Source organism: Trachymyrmex cornetzi, unplaced genomic scaffold (genome assembly GCF_001594075.2).
Source record: "Trachymyrmex cornetzi isolate Tcor2-1 unplaced genomic scaffold, Tcor1.1 scaffold8, whole genome shotgun sequence".
In the NCBI taxonomy this organism is placed as follows: Eukaryota; Metazoa; Arthropoda; class Insecta; order Hymenoptera; family Formicidae; genus Trachymyrmex; species Trachymyrmex cornetzi.
In genome coordinates, this window is record NW_017300135.1 from 129,868 (window position 1) to 152,736 (window position 22,869).

At 32.1% G+C, this 22,869-nt stretch overlaps 1 protein-coding gene across 3 annotated transcripts in view; it reads right to left on the reverse strand.

Moving 5' to 3' along the window:
* Positions 1-22,869, reverse strand: part of snu (ABC-type transporter snustorr) — a 65,009-nt gene that overhangs the window by 17,473 nt on the left and 24,667 nt on the right. For 2 of the 3 annotated variants that reach the window (XM_018518943.1, XM_018518945.1), the window contains one exon: positions 6,207-6,446. In XM_018518943.1, coding sequence (XP_018374445.1) covers positions 6,207-6,446 — 240 coding nt within the window. Of the gene's footprint in view, positions 1-6,206; positions 6,447-12,340; positions 12,446-13,056; positions 13,156-13,464; positions 13,623-22,869 lie in introns of those variants that run through there. The other variant, XM_018518946.1, reaches the window with a different exon arrangement.

Below are 22,869 nucleotides of genomic sequence, written 5' to 3' on the forward strand. Positions count from 1 at the left end.
AATAACAAATTAGTAGAAAATCTTAATATCTTGAAATTTTACTAAATAAGAAATGCTTGAATTCAGGACATTCTATATGAGAGACCAATCTTTACATAAAAACAAGTTAGACTGATAAAAAAAGTTTATGTGTATACATCACAGAAGCTTTAGCCTTCGAGACCGTTTCTGGATAAATTGACAAATCAATTACTTCATTTACATTTGCAATTTTCATCAGAATGCTAAGAACGAAAGCGTAGTTAGCCAACTTGAATAGTTGTGGTCCTTGAAATCCAGGTAAATACAAGTTCTCAGGGATTATTCGTAACTATAATACTAACAGTTTTATCGGAAATAAAGCGACGCAGTTGTTTACATGACTGATAAGCGCTTGCGCAAAAGTTTTGCGTCAAACGGAACAAAACGATTATCGCGGCCATTATGAAGTACATGAAGTTTGTCAAAAAAATTTATTGTAGTATAATAAAGGAATAATTAAATAATTAAATAAATAATGAATAATTAAATTTGAATTACAATGATGGGATCAGCTAAAGGCTGAACGCAAACGTGACGTAATTCGCGACGAGGCGAGGTTGAAAACATGGGACTTCGTACTAAAGTGAATAATAAAGAAATTTTAATTGATTAGTCATTATATCTTTTTCCTCAATGCATAGGATATTTTATGTCAGCGTTTGACTGTTCCTGACATTCTTTTTCAAATATGGATTCTTGCTCAATAAAAGGTGCGTCCAAAGATTCTACTTAAAACTCGCAACACTCATGAGCATTATTTGTCCTTGTTTAAGAATCGGTGAACAAAAAGAAGGAAATGATTCTTAAAGCGTTGCAAAAGTCAAGTAGAACGCACACAAAGGCTGATTAATTATTTAAGTAAGGAAATGGCAGATACTTGTATCATTATTTATGAACGTTGATCACAATAATTTACTTTTTAGAAATACTTTGTTTAGAAATTTCACACAAAAGCAGATTAGATTTACATTATACAATAATTAATCAGAATGAATAGTATGATTTTACTACAAAAAAAAATCGGTACGTTTCCGACGCAATCAAAACAACATAAGTTTTTTTGATCTTAATGTATTAAGTGAACGTGTAATTATAATAATCGATTTATCATACAAACTCGACTGAAGTCTTACATAAACATTGATTATTCTGAAATAGTGATATTCTTATAATTATAATTTGTATTAAAAATACCTTTATACAATTTATACTAACAATAAAAAAGTTATATATAACTAAACGAAATCGCGGAACACAGAAATGTAAAAGAAACAGAGGAGTTGTCTTTGCAATATTTGCCGTATTTTTTACAAATCTAGTTTTTATATCATAAATGAAGAACGTTCTCATCTGTAAGGTGTTTAAGTATTAATTATCTACAACTGCGAAAAGATTAAAAACAAGATGTCCTTGATTAGCGTCTGAACTTTTTTAAGCACGCACAATTTGATTTCATCAAAAGAAAAATTCGTTTAAATTATAAGTCAATGTATATAATAAAACTAAATGAGATACTTAATGAGTTTAAAAATCTCATCAAATTCTGTACGGATATATTTGTGTTAGAAAACAAATATTAGTCATCGCGTTAGAAAAATAATATAGAAGGAAGATTTTTTCTGCAGGCACAATATTTAAAATATATAACTGTCGACATATTTTCTACATATTATTGCAAGTAACTGTTAAATTGTTAAACATAAACATTGGCTACATTCTGCACGCTATTAGCGCTATTATGTTATTTTGTCCTTGTTTTACGTTTAATGAAAGATAAGAATAAAATAAAACATAATAACGTGCAGATAACGTGCGCTTCTTGAATACAGCCATTGCATTTCGTCCCAATTTTTAGTACGGCGCAAAAGTTGTACTATTATACTTTTAGCTTCGTACACTTTGTGTTTTCGCAATACATATACACGGAGAGAATTTTTTCTTAGAATTTACCCTGAAAATATGACAGTCGTGGGACAACATTATATTTCGAAGAATTTTAATGTAAATCTCTCTCATTTATTAATAAAACTACAATAAAGTATAAAATAAGTTTGATCAATTTTACTGAAGTGCATAGTAAAAATCTTTAAAATATTAGGGTAGAAGATTACAAACTAGGATTTTAGAACATAAAAATCATATTAATACGAACACGACCACACAATCGGTTATTACAGAACATAGGTTGGAACACAATCATGAATTTGATTGGTCGAATGTTAGAGTATTGGATAACTTTAGGTTTATTTTCAATATGATCATTACATGTATATTAGTCTTTAGTTTTCTCCGTCCTTATCTGTTGACAAATTACGGTGACATGTACATCTTATATGTTGTTTTCTTAACGATTCTGACTTTCATAGCGATAACATCTTCGTAATTTAATCCGAATTTTTCTTTTGTTAATAATTTTAAACCAGTGATATTTAAAGCCCTTCTTGCGTTCTTACCTGCAGGTGAGTTATTTAAGTATATTTTTGTTGATTACACCTTTCAATACAAAAATTCAGCTTATTGAATAAGATTCATTCTATCTTAGGATATGTAATTTTACATTACATCTTTGTCTTGGTAACAAATTGATTGGATGAAACTTACATCAGAGCGACTACTCGATCTGTGGCTAAGATTGCAAGGAGATCTTTACGTTTGTATAACGTGCGAAACTTAGATGTATTACGCTGAAGATTGCAAGGAGATCTTTACGTTTGTATAATGTGCGAAACTTATATGTATTACGCTGAAGATGGCCCAAAGCGCAGCCGAAACGTTCGAAATTTGTGAATATTGAATTATTTAAATACATTTATGTAAGAATTTACTATTATTAATTCTTTACTGTTTTTAATGCGCACCGATTACCGCACCTGACTCTCATTTGCCTTATTGACATAGACTTTAAAATATTGTATTGTAGCATAACTACCATATTTTCAAGGTAAATTTTAAAAGAAAATTCTGTCCGTGTATTCTGGTTTCTGACACAATTTAGACTAAAAGAAATAGTCGTACAGCTCAAGATGCATAATTTACACTAAATTGTTGTTCCAGCTTTGTGACGATTAACATGAAGGGTACATAATCGTGTATCTCGATCGCATAGCTATTACGAAACGCATACCGAAATGATTATAACGGATATTATCTGTTTTAAGTGTTTCAATTTCCTGATAGCTACGTAGTGCACATTGTTGTTTCGAATTATGAAATAACTAAAATTATGATATATCCTTATCGCAAATCGGGATCTCGTGATTTAAGTCATGTATTTACCGCGGATGAAGGATCGCGTTAATTAATTGCGCACAGTGTAGGATTAGTCGTTTACAATAAATGGTTCGTTAAAATAGAAAACGAGTTTCTCACGTCGCGCTTTCTCGATGTAACACATTAGGCAGAGAGGTATAAGCACGCACAATTTTTCGCGATTTTGATCTCTATTATTACGTGAGGAGAGGTTTAAGATCAGGAAGTTAGGCAATATCTCGAAGGCAACAAATTCATAGTAATATTAAACATACACGTAATAGAAAAATAAAAGAAGCTATATTACTATGATTATTATTATTATTTCATTGATGTTATCCTGTTTCAAAAAATTTTACGTCGAACTTTAAACATTTGCAAAATTATCAAATTGTGCATATTAAGGTAGTACACTCGCGATAATATCATCCAAAAGTTAAGTCCCATCGCGCGCTCGGTAGTCGATACTCTCACTCTCGCCTGTGAGAGAAAATTTTTTATTGCGCCTTAATCGCGTTCACAATCGCACAGACGCGGATTAATGGCGCGCAAATGTGGCAATGTCGCACTGTCAATGACAAATAAGTCTATTTAAATAGGTTATTCTAAATAGGAAAAATCCCTTGCAAGATACATAGGTTACAATGTCAGATCGACTGTAACCTCACCATCATACGACGAACCCCGAACGCCCTGAACTGAATACGATATATGCGAGAAGTGCGGTGTTATCACATTTTTACTGACCACCCCTTTCAGTCGCTTCCATATGCCAAATAAAATCGAAATTGCATTCTTTTCATGGCTCTATTTTCCAAACTAAATGGTCAAAAATTATGGAATTTTTTTACAATATTCGTTTTAAGTTCCTCTATCACATATTCGTTTTTTGTTAACATCTCATTACTAATTTAGGCTCTACAAAAATAAACGCGACATTTTCATGAACTTCCCGTGTAGAAATTTGTTAAGGATGGCATTATGTAACATATTTCTGATGAGGCCCTTATCGGGATTTGATAGGGATGTATCAACTTTATAAATATTTATTTATTAGGGTTAACTTATAGGTGCCTGGAAAGGATTTATTAGGGATGCCATATTAGTATGTTATTCTCCAGACAAAAATAAGCGACACGTATTTTTTTATATGTGCCTATAAGCACTTTTAAAGGATAAAACACTCCTTGGAAAAAAATTAATTTTTCTCTTTTGAAGCGAATATCGTCGGAACTGTAAGAGATAGAAAAAAATTTTCTAAAAGAGAAAAACCAATTTTTTTTTCTAAAGAGTGTTTTACCCCCTAAAAGTGTGTATGGGCACGTACAAAAAAATACTGACTGGATGTTTAGTTAAATTGCACAAATTTCTATCAGAATTATATTGACAGATATATCACAACTATACGTTCATTAACATTCAGTGTTCGTGGATCATCGAAGTAGCATTTTTTTTACACGGAACTGATAGTTTTTCCTTATAGAGCCCTGATAGTTTTTCCTTGTAGGGCCCTGATAATTTTTCCTTACAAGGCCCTGATAATTTTTCCTTATAAAAGCCCTGATAATTTTTCCTTATAGGGCTCTGATAATTTTTACTTATAGGGTCTCGATAATTTTTCCTTATAGGGGCCTGGTAAACAATTTGTTACATGCCATTTAGGGCCCAAGTAATCTACCCTAATAGGTCCCGATTAATTTTAGGGTACACTTATAAGGCCCTTTTTTAAGCCCTAACAATTTTCTACACGGGTTTGTAGAGGCGATACGTATAAAATGTGCAGTTTTTAATTTCTTATATCTCAGTATTGAAATGGTCGATCTCATTATAATTGCACAAGCGTGTCAACGTCATCTAGTAAAATATATAATTTCAAATTCAAGTCATTCTGAATACTTTCAATTCGGGAGTGTATTACTTTAAATGTCGAATTTTTGTGAATTGAAAATGTTCGTTTCTGCCATAATAGTTTTATTGTTAGCGAATTTTATTTATCATCTTGTATACACTTTTATGATCTCTCTCTCTCTCTCTTTCTCTTTCTTTCTCTGTTGAACAATAATGATAAAACTAAATAACTTAAGAAAAAATTATAGTAATTAGAAAGATTAAAAAACACTAGCAACGTTTATTGGATCTTTAAAAATAAACCAGTTTGTTACAACATACATTACAACATACATTAAGAATTAAACTAGTTTTTTATTTATAAATTAATCGGAAACGTTTCGACTATACTAATTGTAAGTCTTCTTCAGTTCATATACGAAAAATAATTAAAAATTGGAAAAAAATACACAGTATATCAAAAACATGAAGTCATATCACAGGGATTGATTTTCCTTTTCAATTTTTAATTATTTTTCGAATATGGATTAAAGAAGGCTTAGTACAGTCGAAACGTTTCCGATTAATTTATAGATAAAAAACTAATTTAATTCTTAATGTATATTACAATAAACTAGTTCATTTTTTAAATTCAATAAACATTTCTCGTGTTTTTTGACCTTTCCAATTACTAATTTTTGCTTAGCAATCTCAAGCTAGATATTTTACATAATTACAAAATCCTATCATATCCTTATTCATCGAATTTATCACCAACAGGTATACCATATTTTTAAATATTTTCAAAGAAATAAAATTGTTAAATAAAGACGATGTCAAAAGAGCCACATATAAAAATCAGTCCATTGACTCTAAAAAAAATATAGGATCTTTTAAGAAATGGCATTTATTGCAAAATTAGGAGAAATGTATTAATACCAATAGAACTTATTTTGATCAAATAAACTATTTTTTTTAAATGTTTATAATGTTTCAATTATTTATTTAAAAATCTCTGACATTTTTTTTATATGAATCAATCTAATATGTCTCGCGGATCTTTATTAAATAATCGTCCGATCTTTATTAAATAATCACGCAGTACTTACATCGAGCCCTTAGCCACTGTCATGTTGAGATTCTGTATGACATGGTTCGGATTCTTGCTGCTGCCGTAAATCTTGAAAGCGTGCCTGACGCTGACCGCCTGCTGACGATTCCAAGTGGGATTGTTCAACCCCGGCGTCGCCAACACGGGGTTGCTCGATGTCACCGTCGCCAGATCCATGTTACTGTCCCCGTTGTTGCTCTGCATCGTCGTCGCGTTTGCGGCACCAGCACCTCCGTCGCTGTAAACGAAAGCGCACGTGACGGTAACGAGAAAGTAACAGTGGAATTACGGCGGGATAACGTCGATATCGTATATTGCGGTCTTGTACGATAGTGATTCGATAGAAATCTCTCTTTGTGTCCGCGTATTGCAAGATACTTGCAGCGTGTCGTTTAAAATTGCGATGCAGAATCTCGCAACATCGAGGCGTTATTGCAATGTGCTCTAGTAAGAGCGAACTATTGGCATTGCCTTTTCCGTGAATAGAAAATGTGTAACAAAGATATGATTGAAAAACGGACCATGTAAATTTTTCTTATTTCGAATGTTTTCTTATTTCGTTGAAAATAAAGGAAGTACTTCTCTGACTAACTGATTTCTTTGAAATCTGTCAAAATTTTGTTAAAAATCAGAAGAAACGATTTTCAAAAGTTTTCTTAGAGTGTCAAAAATTTGATACGTGTGATGTACCAAACTATTCAAAGGATCCAAAAGCGTGATGTTGCCACGTGAAATTGCCGTGTGTGTTACGCGAAGAAATGGCAAGAAACGATTCTGCAAATCTCGGTGCGAATTGCGCGGCATGTGTATAGAAAGAGTTAAGCGATGCGATTGCATAACTGGGCACGCGGCTTTCTTTTCGCTTACGCGTGTGGCGATTCATTGGGCAATACATGGACACGATCGTGTGTATATGTGATGTGTATTTAACATACAAGTGTATGATCGGAGATGCAAAATACGTAACGTACGTACATGCGATACAGCGGCATGCGCGGGCGTGAATTTTCGCGCTCCCGTACACCGCTGCTTCGATGAACTTCGTCTCGCGATTTCCCTTTCTGAAGGCGATGGTCCGAATTCGCATTTTGCTCGTGAGTTCGAAATTATTGTATGCCTTCGATAAAAGATACCTCGTTTTAATTATACGTCGTCCGGGAAAGCGTTTCCTCCTCTATTGAGATGTCGACAGACTTCTCTCTTTTTGCTCAACGCATTTAATTGAAAGTGCCGTTGTTTATTACATTTTGCCATTACTATCTGTTGCACAAGTTCAAGCAGTTGAATTAGCTCAAAGAAATCGATCGTCGAACAATGATCTGAATAACATCGTTATCTCCAAAGCAATCGAAGAAAGTTTCAAACTCACTACTAATAAAAAAAAATATTAATTGTAATAGAGAAAACGTATAATTATTATCAACATACCAACAACGTATTAAATCAGTTATATGTTAAAATAAAACACTAAATCAATCGCAATTATTTTTTATTTATAAGGGAAAGTGGGAGAACTGCGGACATCTAAAGGAAAAGTTAAACAAAGTCGATTATTTATTAATTATACAGAAAAAAAGACTATTCTTAAATCAACCATAATATATTCATATATAAGCAAAAATATTGTAATCTTGCTTAAAAAATTTTAGTCTTGATATAAGATTTTTAATTGAGCAAGTCTTGAATTAAATGCAAAGTAATACTTACATCAAAACAAATTTAATCAAATCAAGATTGATATCTTTGAAGCAAGATTATAATATTTTTGCTTACATATGAATATAATATTGTTGATTTAAGAATAGTTTTTTTTCTGTGTATAAGTTTTTATTTAAAAAATTTCAAAAATTATTTACGTAGTTTTAAACGTAAAATATAAACTATTTTAAATAAAAAAACAAAATTCTTTTCTTCTGCCGTTATCACGAAGAACAATACCAAATCTCTCTCTCTCTCTCTCTCTCTCTCTCTCTCTCTCTCTCAATTTAAATTGTAGTTTATATTGATAATATAATTATAAATGTGAATTATTGTAGTTTAAAGCCAATATTGTTTAAATAAACATTTCTATAATTGATAAATAATTATTGACTTTATTTCGGTTTTCCCTTAAGTATTTGCAATTCTTGCATTCTTTCCTATATTAAAAATATTGAAAACATGTAATGGTATTTATCTTAAACAGTGTATGTTTTTTAATGTTTAAAATATAAGTGATACTTAGAATATTTCTAAATATTCTGAATATTCCACTGTATGCAAGAAGTGAATGGTTACTCTAATATACTACAATAGTATTTTGCGAGTTTTAATGATTTTGATCGTCAAAAGTAACAGATCGGAGCGTCAAATTGGACAAGTCTCGAATTTATTTTTACAACTATACAGTCTCAAAATAGAGCACATTTTAACTCGCTTGTGTCTGATGTATCTTTAAGTCAACTCTCTCGATCTTACGTCCTCGCTTTCGGTCGTTCGCACCTCTTGAAATTTCCACGAATATCAAATATTATTTCGCATAACTTTGTTTAAAAATTTAAAAGATTCTGTTATCCGCTGCAAATAACTGTTTAAATGGTAAACTATTACGAATCAAAATTAATCAAAGGAATCAGAGTACCGATTACGTACATGTTGCAATTTAGTAGGCCTCTGTTTATTTTCGCAATAACAACAGGCACCCCGAGACTGCCAAAAGAAATTTACACGTTTAAAAGGCTACTGTCTCGTTTTTGCGACCGATGATTCGTGTATAGCCGTTTCTACTGGTATGAACGTTGAGTGTAAATGTATGTGTCGCGTGTGTATGTACGAGTGTGAATACGTCATTGTTTTGCATCGACGAATTCCGTAAAGACGGATATCTGTGACGATGCGATCACCACAGTATAATTTCGTGTTTGTCCTGTATTCATAATTCCCCCACTCTCCTTTACATAATTCGTGTATATATATATATATATATATATGTATGTATATTTCATAAATAAAGAGGTAATAAACTGGATATACACGAACACCCGCGGCCTTAGTATCGTGTTGCAAAACACGCATTTTCTAAAGTTTTCACGCATATTTATTCGCTAAATTATCACACATTGCGTTCGTGAAGGGGAATGATGTAGCAACGTTTGCCGTATGTAATTACTCTGAGTTATAGCCGTCGGTATTATATACTTCGTTTCAGACTATGTAAAAACTATATCGCGCGTCTGTATCAAAATCGTATAAAATGTATTCGCGCCCGCATTCGTGCGCGAACAATTTCGCGTGTTGCAGACCGCATGAGATTATGACGACTCAAATCAGATTGTAACTGCTTAAAGTATTTATAATTGAAATGTAGAAAGTATTGCGGATTCATTATTAATTACTCGTACTGCAATAGAACATTATCATTAAAAATCAATAATTATTAATAGTGAATTCGGTTGGATGCACTAATGCACACTATAGTACTTATGAAAGTCGTTGTTTGCATTGATTTAATCTGTGTACAAGTAAATATTTCGAATTGTAAGATACAGATTTTATTTAACAGCACAATAAAGTATATTGAGAATTTCGTGTGGTTCAATTCGCTTTTATATTTATATTAAACATACATTTTTTACGTCAATTTGTGTACGACAGCTTTAGTGTGCACCAGAGTGCATCCAATCGAATTTGCTATAAGATGGATTCTTATTAAAATCGATTCTGTTTACTGTCATTGATTACCCGATTCCTGCACTGTACGTTTATTATAATAGTTCTTTGTAAACGGGCGTGCCCTCTTTCATCTTGTAATCTGCTTGCTCGATTTTCATTAATTTTGGCCTATGAAATAATTTGATGATACTTTATTTGATTCTAAAGTCAAAAATAAAAAATTCAAAATAGTAAATCTAATATGGCGAATAGGATTTCAAACAAATAATCCAATTACCATCATAAAACGCGCCTTTAGAGAATTTTTAATTATAAAGTAACATTAAGTTTCCAGTTTTGCTTTATTTGAAGCTCATTATTAATAAGTACTACGCAAACAGCACTAATTCCTAAATTAATTTGCAAATTCTGATTATGAAAATATTATCTTTTGATAATAAAGCCTTCTTCATTAGAGGTCATCGCCCTTTTAAAATTTCACATTTTCACACGTGATGATCAAATTATTTTTTTTAATTTAAATTTTTTAATTTAAATTTAAATTTTACACTGAAGAGAACCCAATGCTAGGGTTGAAACGTCTGTACCAATTTTTTTTATATACATTGGATTACACACGACCAACTGGTGTCGGCTCACATTGTCATTTCCTTTTTACATGTTTTTTATTCTTAATTTATTTGGAGACCCTTATACTGTATTTCTAATTTTATTGTTAAATTTGGAGGCCAGAATGGAGTTTAGCAACTCTGAAAACTTTTAGAAAACAAGGTTTCTTAAAAGTGTCTTGGCTCAAAGGATTAAAATAACATAATGACTATTCTATAATTAGAATCTCTTATCAGATTATTAATCAATTGTAGTGTTATCACATGTACGGTCCTATAATATATTATATTATTAATCAATTGCTTCACTCTCTCTCTCTTCACCTTCAAAATGACTATATCTATGTTGACCTATACTAATGACCAATCTACTTCTTTATTGCAGCGGACAATTATTTCATTAATGACGTTTGCAGATGTAATAAAGAAAACTAAACAATATTCATTATTTTTATTAATATCGTTGATACAAATATTCAAAAAATAAATAAGAAAAAGACTCGCTAATTGATTTTAATGTACAAATAACTTATTAAAATTAATTAAAACATGCGACAAAATATGTTTCGAAGTCATGAATTAAAATTAACGGTGTAAAACGATTTGTGATTTTGTCGGTGTATGATGTTAATCACAATTTGCTGTTAATTTCCTTGACTACGCTTTAGACTTTCTTTATTACTGAATTATTCATCTTAATAAGATACTAATTGCCAATAATTGTACAAAAACACTGTTTTATTTATAACTTATGTGTATTATATTTTATGTAAATAAAATGTATTATTTAATATATATATATATATATTTTAAATACTAAAATAATATCTCTCTAAAATATAAATAATTAAAATAATATATATCTAAAACTAATAAATGACTTTATATCATAATGTAATAAAATTTAGCATGTATTTGATCTACAGACAAAATTTAATTCATTACTTTTATATATGCGGCATTTAATAATTATAGATAAATGTATTGATAAGTTATCAATATTATCACTTGAGGGAATCGATTGCTGCGAGCAAACGATCTTCATCTATGTAGGTCAATGCGCGCGGTGACAATAATAATCGTTTTTATGATGTTCGAGGATACTGCGAATCTATCGCGAATCTATTGCAGCAAACGACTTACAATACCGGACGTGCAGAATACGTATTACGAGAAAGAAAAGGAAAAGGCTGAACTGTGGCATTGCGCAACTTTCGCGGCGAATTCAACATCGTAAGAAAGAACACGAAGACGAATATGCTTCCGGATACGCTAATAATGCGATTGTCAATTGCACGCGATCTTTATAAAATGACGATCGTGCTTGTTCCGATTAAGGGCTATCTTAGATATATATAATTCTTGGAATTCACGGCGGAGAATTGTTTGTGATTTTGTACGCGTAAGACAGATAAAATATTTGCAGATTTGAAATGCATGTGTATATATACAGTGAATCTCATTGTCAGAATAAGTGCATGACACATAAAATCATAAAAAGAATTGCACATGGTCTGCAATCGAGTGAATTTACACAATTGCCTGCGTGCGTGCGTTGGTAAGAAATGCAGCCATAAATCGTAGTGTTGCGAGAGGCCGATGTGTTTCGAGAAATATGTTGTGTTTGCACACCTTTTGACTCTTGCGCATTGATTGTGACGCATAATCATATCAGAGCAGACTCCAAGAATTTTTGCAGTGCGAAAACAACATTAGTTATACTATTAATGTTGAAATAATTCGACGTAACGATATAATTGGTGCGCTCGTGAAACTTGTTTATCCAATAATAACATTAATTGAGATGTGATTGCAACATCTAGTTCACATATGTAACGGATGAAAGAAATTGAGACTGTAAATTAGAGACAACCTTTCTTGTTCAGTCTGCTCCTGCGATGTAATTTCGGCGACCGACAGGGAACTAACAGATGATATATCGCCGACTCGAACTGCATGTAGTCTAGGTTTTCTTACTCTACAGATATAAAATAGATTAATACAAACTGTCAGACGGTGAAAATATGAACATGTACATCACACAATTATTACACCACGATTACATCACACATTATATCATGATTAGCAATGGATTCATTCTCCGATTTCATTTTAGTTTAATTAATAGAGTGTGCCAAAATGCGTCTTTTATTTTAACGTTTTCCATGGGAAAGTTATTGTACTTGTCACGTTATCGAAAATAATTATTTATAAAATATGAAGAACATAAGTATAATAATAAAAAAATTCGTATATGAAAACGTAACACATTAAAATATTTTTCTAATAAATCTTTAATTTAATGAATTTTTTAAAATGAATTATATAAATATTGAATTAATGTATTGAATTTATATAATCGTATAACAGCTAAAACTTAATATATAACAAGTAATATGTAACGTAATATATGTATAATTTGACATATAACATAGTGAGTTAAGTTAATATCATATGTAATTTCGAGGATAATTCATATCATTGTTTATCTCTGAAATGATAATCAGTATCTTCTACAAACAAGAACGAATGAGAATTCTCACTTGAAGCCATCGCTAAGAAATTGCGAGTAGGACAAGGATCCTTTACCGATTGGATTTCACTCGCTGTGTAAGCTCGATCTCGCTGGGTAATTGTAACGTTGTGGTCAACTTGACGCGCCGTTTGCGTCGTGTAATCGTCTCGTGTCTGCGGAAGAAGAAAACCACGTCGCCATTGCAAGCAATCATTTTAACGCGATTAACCTTCGTATTCCCTTAATAAGTTCGATAAATATAGCTCGGTTTTCTTTACAATGTTTGTTCGCTTCATTATCCAATGACAACATTAAAGTACATCACAGAAAATATGAAACAATATATTTCTCGTGCCAGATAAAAAATAATGGATTTTAATAATAATAATAAACAATTGTTTAAATAATTTTTATATAATGTTTTTAACTTTGTATTAAATAAATTTTAGGGATACGAAGGTCAATAGTGCAATTATCGTTACCGATTATCATATGTCCGTGATACGAATTTAGATCTGCCTTTGAGCGTGGGCGGGCATGATTTGACGTCTCGTTTACGTCCCATGGCTGCGTTTATATCCTGCGAGAGGAAAAACATATTTTCGTCGATACAAATATTTGAATCTAAATTTGATTCCATTACCCGTTTTGCTTAGCTTTAATCGAAATGTTCATACGTACGTACACAACGTAAAGCTTGTTTTAGATTCATGGTTCTTTATCAGAGTACGTGGAATCGAAAATACTTCCAATTTAGGATTTATATGATTTATATAAGATAAAAATAGTTATACGTTTCTTTAAGATAATAAGAAGGTCTTATGTATGACTCATTTCAAAATTTAAAAATACAAGGAGCATTTAGCCACGCGCAGGATGTTTTTTGCGAATGTCATATATTTAAAATTCTTACGTAAAAGATACAAATTATAGACGGTTCAGCCTATATCAGGCCATCTTCAGTATACAATATAAATAATATAAAAATAGTTCGCAGTCGTAAGATTAAAAGAATTGAATCTTATGACTGCGAACTATTAAATATATGACATTCGCAAAAAACATTCTGCGCTTGGCTGAATGCTTCTTGTATTTTATGTTAAGTACTTGTGCAACTAGTTTTACAAAGTAATAAGAACTAAAGTAGTACTAAATGCTATATTTTTATAGTATTCAGCATTACTTTAGTTCTTATTACTTTTTAAAACTAGTTGCAAGTATTTAAATTTTAGAGTTGTACTTTATAGATGCCACAACTATTTTTTTTTCTCTCAGTGTGCACACCGTTAACCATCCGTGGACTCTCATTTGCTCGTTTACTCCTCGTATCATTTCATTAAGTTTCCGGGTTGAGAAAGAGAAAAAAGTAGACAATAGTTCTGATTGTTTATAAAATACGCCACTGTGTCTTGGGGTAAAATAAGCCTCGGCGCTTGGCAAATCGATTCACCAAGGTTACGTTTACTCCCATTTAGACCTTATATCTTCATCGATCCGAGCATATTTTCTTGATATTTATTGAATCATCATATCGTTGCAGTGTCCAGCAAATAATGAATGCAAACAAAATCACTGAGGAATAAGCAATAATCATAATTTTAAAAATGTATAGCTACAGTATATAAATTAATTTCCAGTTATAAAGTTAGTCATATTTCTACATTACGAGATATAAAAGATTAAAATGAATTATAAATTATTAAAATTACAATTACTATTCGCGTGAAAAAACATTTCTTGTCGCGTATATATAACGCTGGTATGTGCATAAAGCGACGCCTAAGAAATCCGCTTTGCATTATATCTATATATTATGAGAACTTTACTGCAACTGTAAATCTTATTGTTATTCTTGGATAAACTTGCGCGATCGTGTGAACCACCATACTGACGTGACAGTTAAGACTGACAGCAAGAATCGTAGATTGCGTACTCTTGCGTATTTAATGGTAGCATTGCACCGATGCGATGTCAGGGTTCAATGTCGCCGCCAGTATCACTTAATACTTGATGAGCATAAGACGATGTGGTCATGGTCGCGTAAAGACCGCTTATTCATCCGACAGTTCCTCGGCAAACAATCGTGGAAGGATAGTGTTAGTTTTTTTTTGTAACGGTGTAATCTTCTGAGCTTTAGTATAAATTTTATTTGTAAAAGTATAATTTTATGGCAATTTGCGCGAACTAATAAATTTACTTATTTATTTATGCGTACTATTTTTTTGTTTATAATTGTTGCAATATGATACAAAGCTCTTTTAAATATTTCTTTATGAGCAATAGATTTCTTTATTAACTGATAATTTATTCAACTTCTAACGAGTCCTGATTTATTCCTAAAAATGTGTCTGACATAGAAATATCATTAACAATTAAATGCGTTGCTTAATATATTGTATTATCTCGTAATTTTTAAGCGTTTAATCATCTGGTATGTCGATTCCCGTGGATTTGTTTATTAGATAAATGAACTTTGTTTTTTTAAAATAAAGTTTTGGGTTTTATTAATAAAGTTTTATGTATGATGCAAACTATTGATTTATTCAGATATCGTCAAGAATTAATGTCCTTATTAAATTAGTTGTGTAATTTCCATATTAATATACAAAGTTTATATTTTTATTGTTAAACAAACAAGTTTTTAAATGTATACAAATAAAAATACATAAATTAGAATAAAATACATATGATAAGTGTATATCCTTTTTAGTATTATCGAATTACGACAGTCAATTAATTATTGCGTCTTATAAATAAACGCAATAAGTTGCTCTAATCATTCATCAGCGTAATTTCAATTAGTATATTACCAGTTGCATTTAAAGCATTTAAATTTCGATCGTGTCAAAGATGCTCGTGCGTGACGCATTACGAGGCGAGGGATTCGTTCTGGGTGCGTCCGTAATCGACGTGCATAATTTTCGCATTAGTCACAGAAAGATCGTCTATTGCAAGGAGAGTAACTACCGTTCAGCTAGCGTTTAGTTAGCGAGTTTACGGTAAATTCCGCGATAGCCACAAACTTTCCGTAATCCGATTAATTCTGCTGATTAATCACACGTTCGTCATCAACGCGATTTATTCTTCCATGATACGTATAATTACCATTATGATCAATCACTATAAACTCGTGACATCGTGATTACGATCGCGTTAAGTACGGGCTGCATTATGTCGTAATAAATGATGAGATAAATAGATGCGCAGCTCACTGTTCGCAAAATGACACTGAAATCTATACGCTATGGTTATAGATACGACATCGATGAATTACGTAAATACGGCATTATAAATGCGAGCTTAGGTCGAACCTCATTCGTCAGAGTTATATTACACCCTCGCGCGCTATTTCGTCGAATAACTACCCCTCATCAATTTTTCTCTTTAATTAATTCTTTTTGAAGAATTTTTTCTCCCTTTCAAGTTTTACGCGCCGGATTATCAAACCAGGAAATTACAAAAGGACGGTTCGATTATTATAAACGCTCGATTAATAGTTATCGTACAGTCTGTAATTGGTGAATCGGTGAGAACTCAAGCAATTCTCCATTGTCTACTTGAGCCAAAAAGGATTATGGTTGCAAATAAAATCTTATGACAGTCATTGTAATAATAATAAATTAAAGACGCAACCTGCTGGTAATCTATAAGATATCCACGTGCTGCTATATTCATATCAGGAGACACGGTAGTGTCTTGGCGCTCTATTGACGTCATATCGTACTAAGTAGTTAAAGCTCGTAATTCATCAGGCAATCGTACTCCTCGCGCTTGCGCGCGAATCCGTCACGTGAACATTCACTAACGTAATCACGGGGTTACAGATTTGCTAATGTCAATGGGACCGTCTACGTAATGACGTTTAGTATTCGAAAATCGAAATGCAGAATCGTTGCACAATGCGACATTCCGCGCGAGGACGTGGCGTGTGGAAAGATTCAACCTCTTTGTTTTCTGGGCCATGGTCGAAACACGAAATCAATGACGACCAATGCGAAAATCATCCCCGTCGCTTTTCCCACGTATACGAGACAAATTTATTTCGCTTCTCAGAGAGGAAGTAGCGAGGAAGCTTTCTCCTCGCGCGTTCGCCTCGCGTCGCGTACAACGGCGTATCTTGAATGTCTTTTTCATGAATCAGCTGGCATCACTCGTGATTATAAAATCATTCCTCGTCGAATAATTAAATTGTAGGTATATAATTTAAACGACAATAATAATAATAATAATAATAATATTTAATAAATTGGGAATTAAAGATTATGTTTTTAAGGACATCTTATGCAGCGTGAAAATCTCATCAATTACAATAATCGAACGATCCACTAAATCATACAATCCGTTGGAATGTCAGGTTGCGCAAATAGATGCAATTAAAATCCCACTTGTCTGCAGCGTTGCGTTTACTTTCAGTTAAGGCGAAATTACTTGGAAGAGACGTACGTTCTTTACTGGCGCGCCTATTTGTTGCACGTTGTAATTCACTGTTTCCAATTTTAGCATGCATTACGTAGATGAAAGAACTTAATTAATCTTGCTTGATTTAGAACGTGACTCTTCCCTCGCTCGTTCAATATCGAGTTAAAATTACTCGTTCGATTTCGCGCTAACTCTCTCTCATTGTTATTTCTTTCTTCTAGTGCTTGCTTGCAACTTTCAGAAACACCTCGTTAATTAAAAAGGAAAAAAGTGAATTTATTACTTGATTATGCACACACATATTTTTATTCAAATTTATAATATAAGCCATAAAACGTCGGCTTAAATGAAAATATATCGTGTGTGCGTCAGTGATTCCATTATATGTTCTATGTATGAAAACACGTGCGATGATTTTAATTATGAAGTAGGCCTTACACACACACACACACACACACACACATGATGACCTTAAGAGCTTTGCAATAGACATTTAACCCGTACTTGCACCGAAAATTTTGCTGACGTCAGTAATTGACGCTTATTTTGCGATCGATGAGTATTTTTATGATACCGCAATTGAACGATATTGAAATTTGATAAACATTTTAATAACAGAATATTCGTTGCTTTATCATTTAAGTTATACTAACGTAAGTTATATTAAGAATGAATTAAATTTTTCATTGAATAATATCTAAACGCAACAATTAATAACATGACAATTTCTATATCACTTTAAATGCACGTCTATAGATTTGAATTAATGTTACTTGAATGACAGTTATTTATAGCAGACTAACGTATTACTTACAATGCCTTTATTAGGTCTGTAAAGTTTAATAAACTCTTCAGGTTTATATATGAACAGAATCTCGTATTATACGAAAGATTTACAATCTTTGTACAAATAATTATTGCATAATTACTGTTTGCGTTCCTTCTTACCTTTGTCGAATAAAATAGTTTGATAATGAGCAACTGCGATTTTTTTAAACAGGTTTTATAACTTCACATAAACATTTATAATGCTTATATAATTAAACGTAATGTAACGACTTATTTTTCAATGTAAGAATTGCTTATTCGACGACTATACATATAATCACCTTTATATCTCACGAGGAAATAAACCAACGACCTAAATTTAATTCGGATGAAACTTTACGGAGATATATAGAAAGATATATAAATCAACGTCAAAATCCTGAATTACGTCAGAAGCTGGAGAATCATGGTTGAATCATATGCCTAAAGAAGCCAACTTTTGTGTGACAACTGTCGGCTGCAAAAGAGACCTGTGTCAACAAGTCATTCCTCCATAAAACAGATTTTTAATGCGTTAAAAAATATGTACCATTAAAGTTGACAGTGTGAATAAATATAACAACAATAATAAATCGAAGAAATCCATCGCTGCGATTTTGCAATTTACACCAGCTAGAATTTCACTAGCTAGATAGATATTCGAAAAGTCCACGAAGTCTCTAGAAGTTTCGTTTGTAACGATGATTTCGACAATATTCTCCCTTGTTACGATATGTTTACGTTACATATGATTCATGCGCGCGTTGCGCTCTTACGTAAGCGCGACGTTTTGCGGCATTGTTGGTCTCACCGGCGAAGAAATTAGAGAGGGGCCCATACGGAGTTTGAAGAACGCCCGACGTTTCCAATCGTCATCCGCGCAACAGTTGTCGTTGCACCACTTTCGCTATAAAAATCGGCATCCGTGACTAACCTTGGCACATTTCCCAACGTGATCGCGATATCGCGTTGTGCTGTCCACGCGAATTTTTGAGCATGACTCGCGTGACAAGTATCGTGGTAGCACTCGACCTTCGCCGGGTTGATTTCTTCGTTCTGCCGTTTCTTTCTTCGTCCCGTAGCATCGGGCGCGATTCCGATTTGTCTTCTCGCCGACACAACGACTTCCTTGCGTAACGCGAATGGAAAAGCCGAAGGCACCGTTCACGTTCGCGATTATCTTCCGTGATCACCGGCCACTGCGGATGTTTCTGCAACGTTTTGATGTTACCAAGATGTTATATACGCGTATATTTTTTATTTATCGCGGTTTTTCTTTCATGGCAAACTTTTAATATATTCCATGTCAAGTGAAGAGAGAAATCGATATTCATTCAATACGCCATTCAAATAAAGTATTTTTGTTGTGTTTTGATAACCAAGTTCTTGCAACCTTCGTTGCATAACATGTGCATTTTCGTGATGCGTTCAGTGTCAAAATGTATTCATATAAGTTTCTTTTTATCCTTAGCGTTTTTATCACCGTTTATCATCGATTTTAATTGCGCTGTTTGTAACCCCGTCTGGAGATCACGCTATTACAGATCTCTGTGATACTTGGAAAACTTCGCAATTTGTACTTTGAACCTGTGGTATTTTTCCTATTCTCACGCGATTCTCGCTGAATCTGAACACGAGATCTAGCCACTCTCGACTCGACTGGTTACAGAACGTTAATGTCATCTGATTGCATTGTGGAGATTCTTAATAATAAACGAGCAAAATCTGTAACATTTTATAAAATCTTGTAAGGTCGTGAAAATATATTTTTTATGCCTAAGATCATTTTAGGAAAATTAAAAGTGTGTTAAAACGGGCATGTGCGTAAAAAATGTGTGTGTTAATTATTCAAATGTGTTTAATTAATTAATACGAAGACCGAAGATATAATAAAAACGTCAATGCAATAAAAAAATTTTATTCGTGAATGTCTATTCAATTCAAAGTTATAAGCTACTAAGCGAATAGTTACGTTAATGTCATTTTATCGAGCAAATTAAAAACGCTCTTACAAAGAGATAGATTACACTTAAAAGTAGATATACGCATAATTTCTTGAAAACATGATAAGATCATAATCTTTTTTTTCAAAGATTTAAATACATTTTGGTATACGAAAAGAAGTTTCATTCAAGTTGTTTATTAAATTCGAATTTTTTTTTCATAGTATGATTGCCATACATAATTGCCAATAATATAAATTAATAAATAATTGTAAAATATAAAAGAAAGATAATTGTGTAAACATAATACTTTAAAAAAAATATTACTAATAATATATATAATATAATTATAAAATTAATAATGCTGTAATTTAGTCATTTACAAAATATGTATGTATATTACAGTAAAAAATTTTGATAAATTTAGTTCATTAATGATGCGTTAACAAGTAATTTTCTATCAATTATTAAATCTGCATAATTTCTGATCTTTAGCTATAACGTATATATAATACACTCGTTACAGACGTGGGAAATAATAATTTGCGATTTCCAAAGAATAATTACATTACACAAAAAGGCAAGTAAATTATATTTGTCCGACGTAATTCTATGATACATATTTTTCACATAATTATCCACATATTAAATAAGTTTATTAAATCATTATCGCTCATTAGTATATCGTTAATAATGTACCGTAGCATGGATTAAATAACACTTTTTATAATTTAAAAACCATTTTTTTTACAATTTCAACAATGGTTGTATTAAGTATAAGTCGGCGATCAGTAAACGTTTTGCGTCGATTGGACTATTTTTCTAGAACTAAAAATAGTCTTACTTCAACGCGAAGGAAACTTCCAAGTGTTGCAAAATAAACATTTTGAATGCGTTCTATGATAAGGGATAATGTTTTCTGCTTTTTGATATTTAATTTTCCTTCTTCTATTTTCTTCTTTTTCTTATTGTAGGATTTTGTCCTGTACTTCAACATTCATCTTGTTCCATCAATGAAACGTTTTCTTTTTTCGGCAGATAAATGTCCAGCTTTCTTTCGTTTAGGCAGTCCGAAAATTTTCCCATTTCAGATATCTGTATTTTGTCGATCTTTTTATTTCTCATTACTGACTTTTAAGAAAATTAAATATGGATATTTAGTTCTTAATAGAAAAATTATAATTGATATGCAACTAATAACAGGAAACACGGAACAGCATTAAGAAGAAAGACAAGATTATATTGCAAATCTTTAAATTTGTAAAACGATTTTCCATGCTGATAGAGTCTCGCTCATTTCGCATGCAAGTTTGAAACCAAGTGTTTCCATAACCATAAAACAAGGTTTTCCATAAATAGATGAAAATAATACGTATATATGCACGGAAAATCGTGCGGCAAGTAAGAAAGCGAAGGACGAGGACTTGGGTAATCCTCGAGTTTTTTTGCGAGAAAGCGTGCGAACTGCGCGTTAGTAAGCGAGCGATCCGTTCCGTTCCGTTTCGTCTCGTCTGCAACTAAAATGTTTTTCGTCCGCAAGCGTTTTCAGATAACGCTGCCGCTGCCATCGAGCATTCATCCGCACAATATTATGCGAATTAACGTCTGCTAGTTAATTTCTCGACTGTTTCGCAATTCGCGTGCCATTAGCAGCGAGCGCGGCAAATTAGAGCATACCTTCCCCGGTTGCGTTCCTATCGTTATTGCACAACCAACGTTGCAATTAGTATCAGTATCACTCTATCGAGAGATACCGAAATTTATGGAAGTTTGTCCTTATCCCCACTATATAGTATTGTAATTTATTCAATATTTCCCTAACACGTTACGTATTAAATATTATATAATTTAATGGATTGGATTTTTACACGATAAATTTCTGTGGTGAGCTTTCACAACAAGGATTACATTTTGTTACGACGATAAAATACTTAAAATAAAAGCGATTAAATATTTTTCGTATGTCAATCTTGATAATCTCCACAGGAAGCATCAGATGAAAGTTATGACAGCAAGATGTTACTTTGACCTTATGGCACATCACGAAAGATGAAACAATACTCTTGCCGCGGGTATGTTTAAGTAACTTGCAGTTTCCTTCTGGTACTGTCTAGAAAGTATATTTCTCTCGGTCTTTCACAACGCGGCTCGATATTGTCGGGAGATTTCTTTACGACGTTATTATATACACTCGTTTATAATATGGCACTCGTCGCTCCATCTCTTCATAATAAAATCGATTAATTAATCCATCAGAAATTTATGATAATTAAACGTGTCAGCGATGTACTTAATAAGAATTAAGTTTTCCTTGAAAACATTTCTTTTCGCAAAATATTTACATAAGAAAATTGTTGTAAAAATATTAACTATTAACTATTAAATTAATCATTAAAGCTATTAAAAACTTATCACGTCTCATTAAATTTTTTAATTTCAAAATCGTAAGATCTAAAAAAAATTGCAGAATTCTTTAGTTCTTGAAAATTAAAAATTTTTAACTTTTTTATCTCAAGATGCAACCCTTTTTGTTTGTACTTATTAAAAATCTGATATCTCAAAAGGTTTCAAAAAGAATTTTTTTTAATGTTTCACGCGGATTATTTAAGAATTTAACAATATATGTAAATTGCAAAATTTATTAATATACGAAGAATCAAGAAGATATCGACTTAAGAGGGGATCCTGTAACATGCTGAAAATGACGCGATTTTTGGG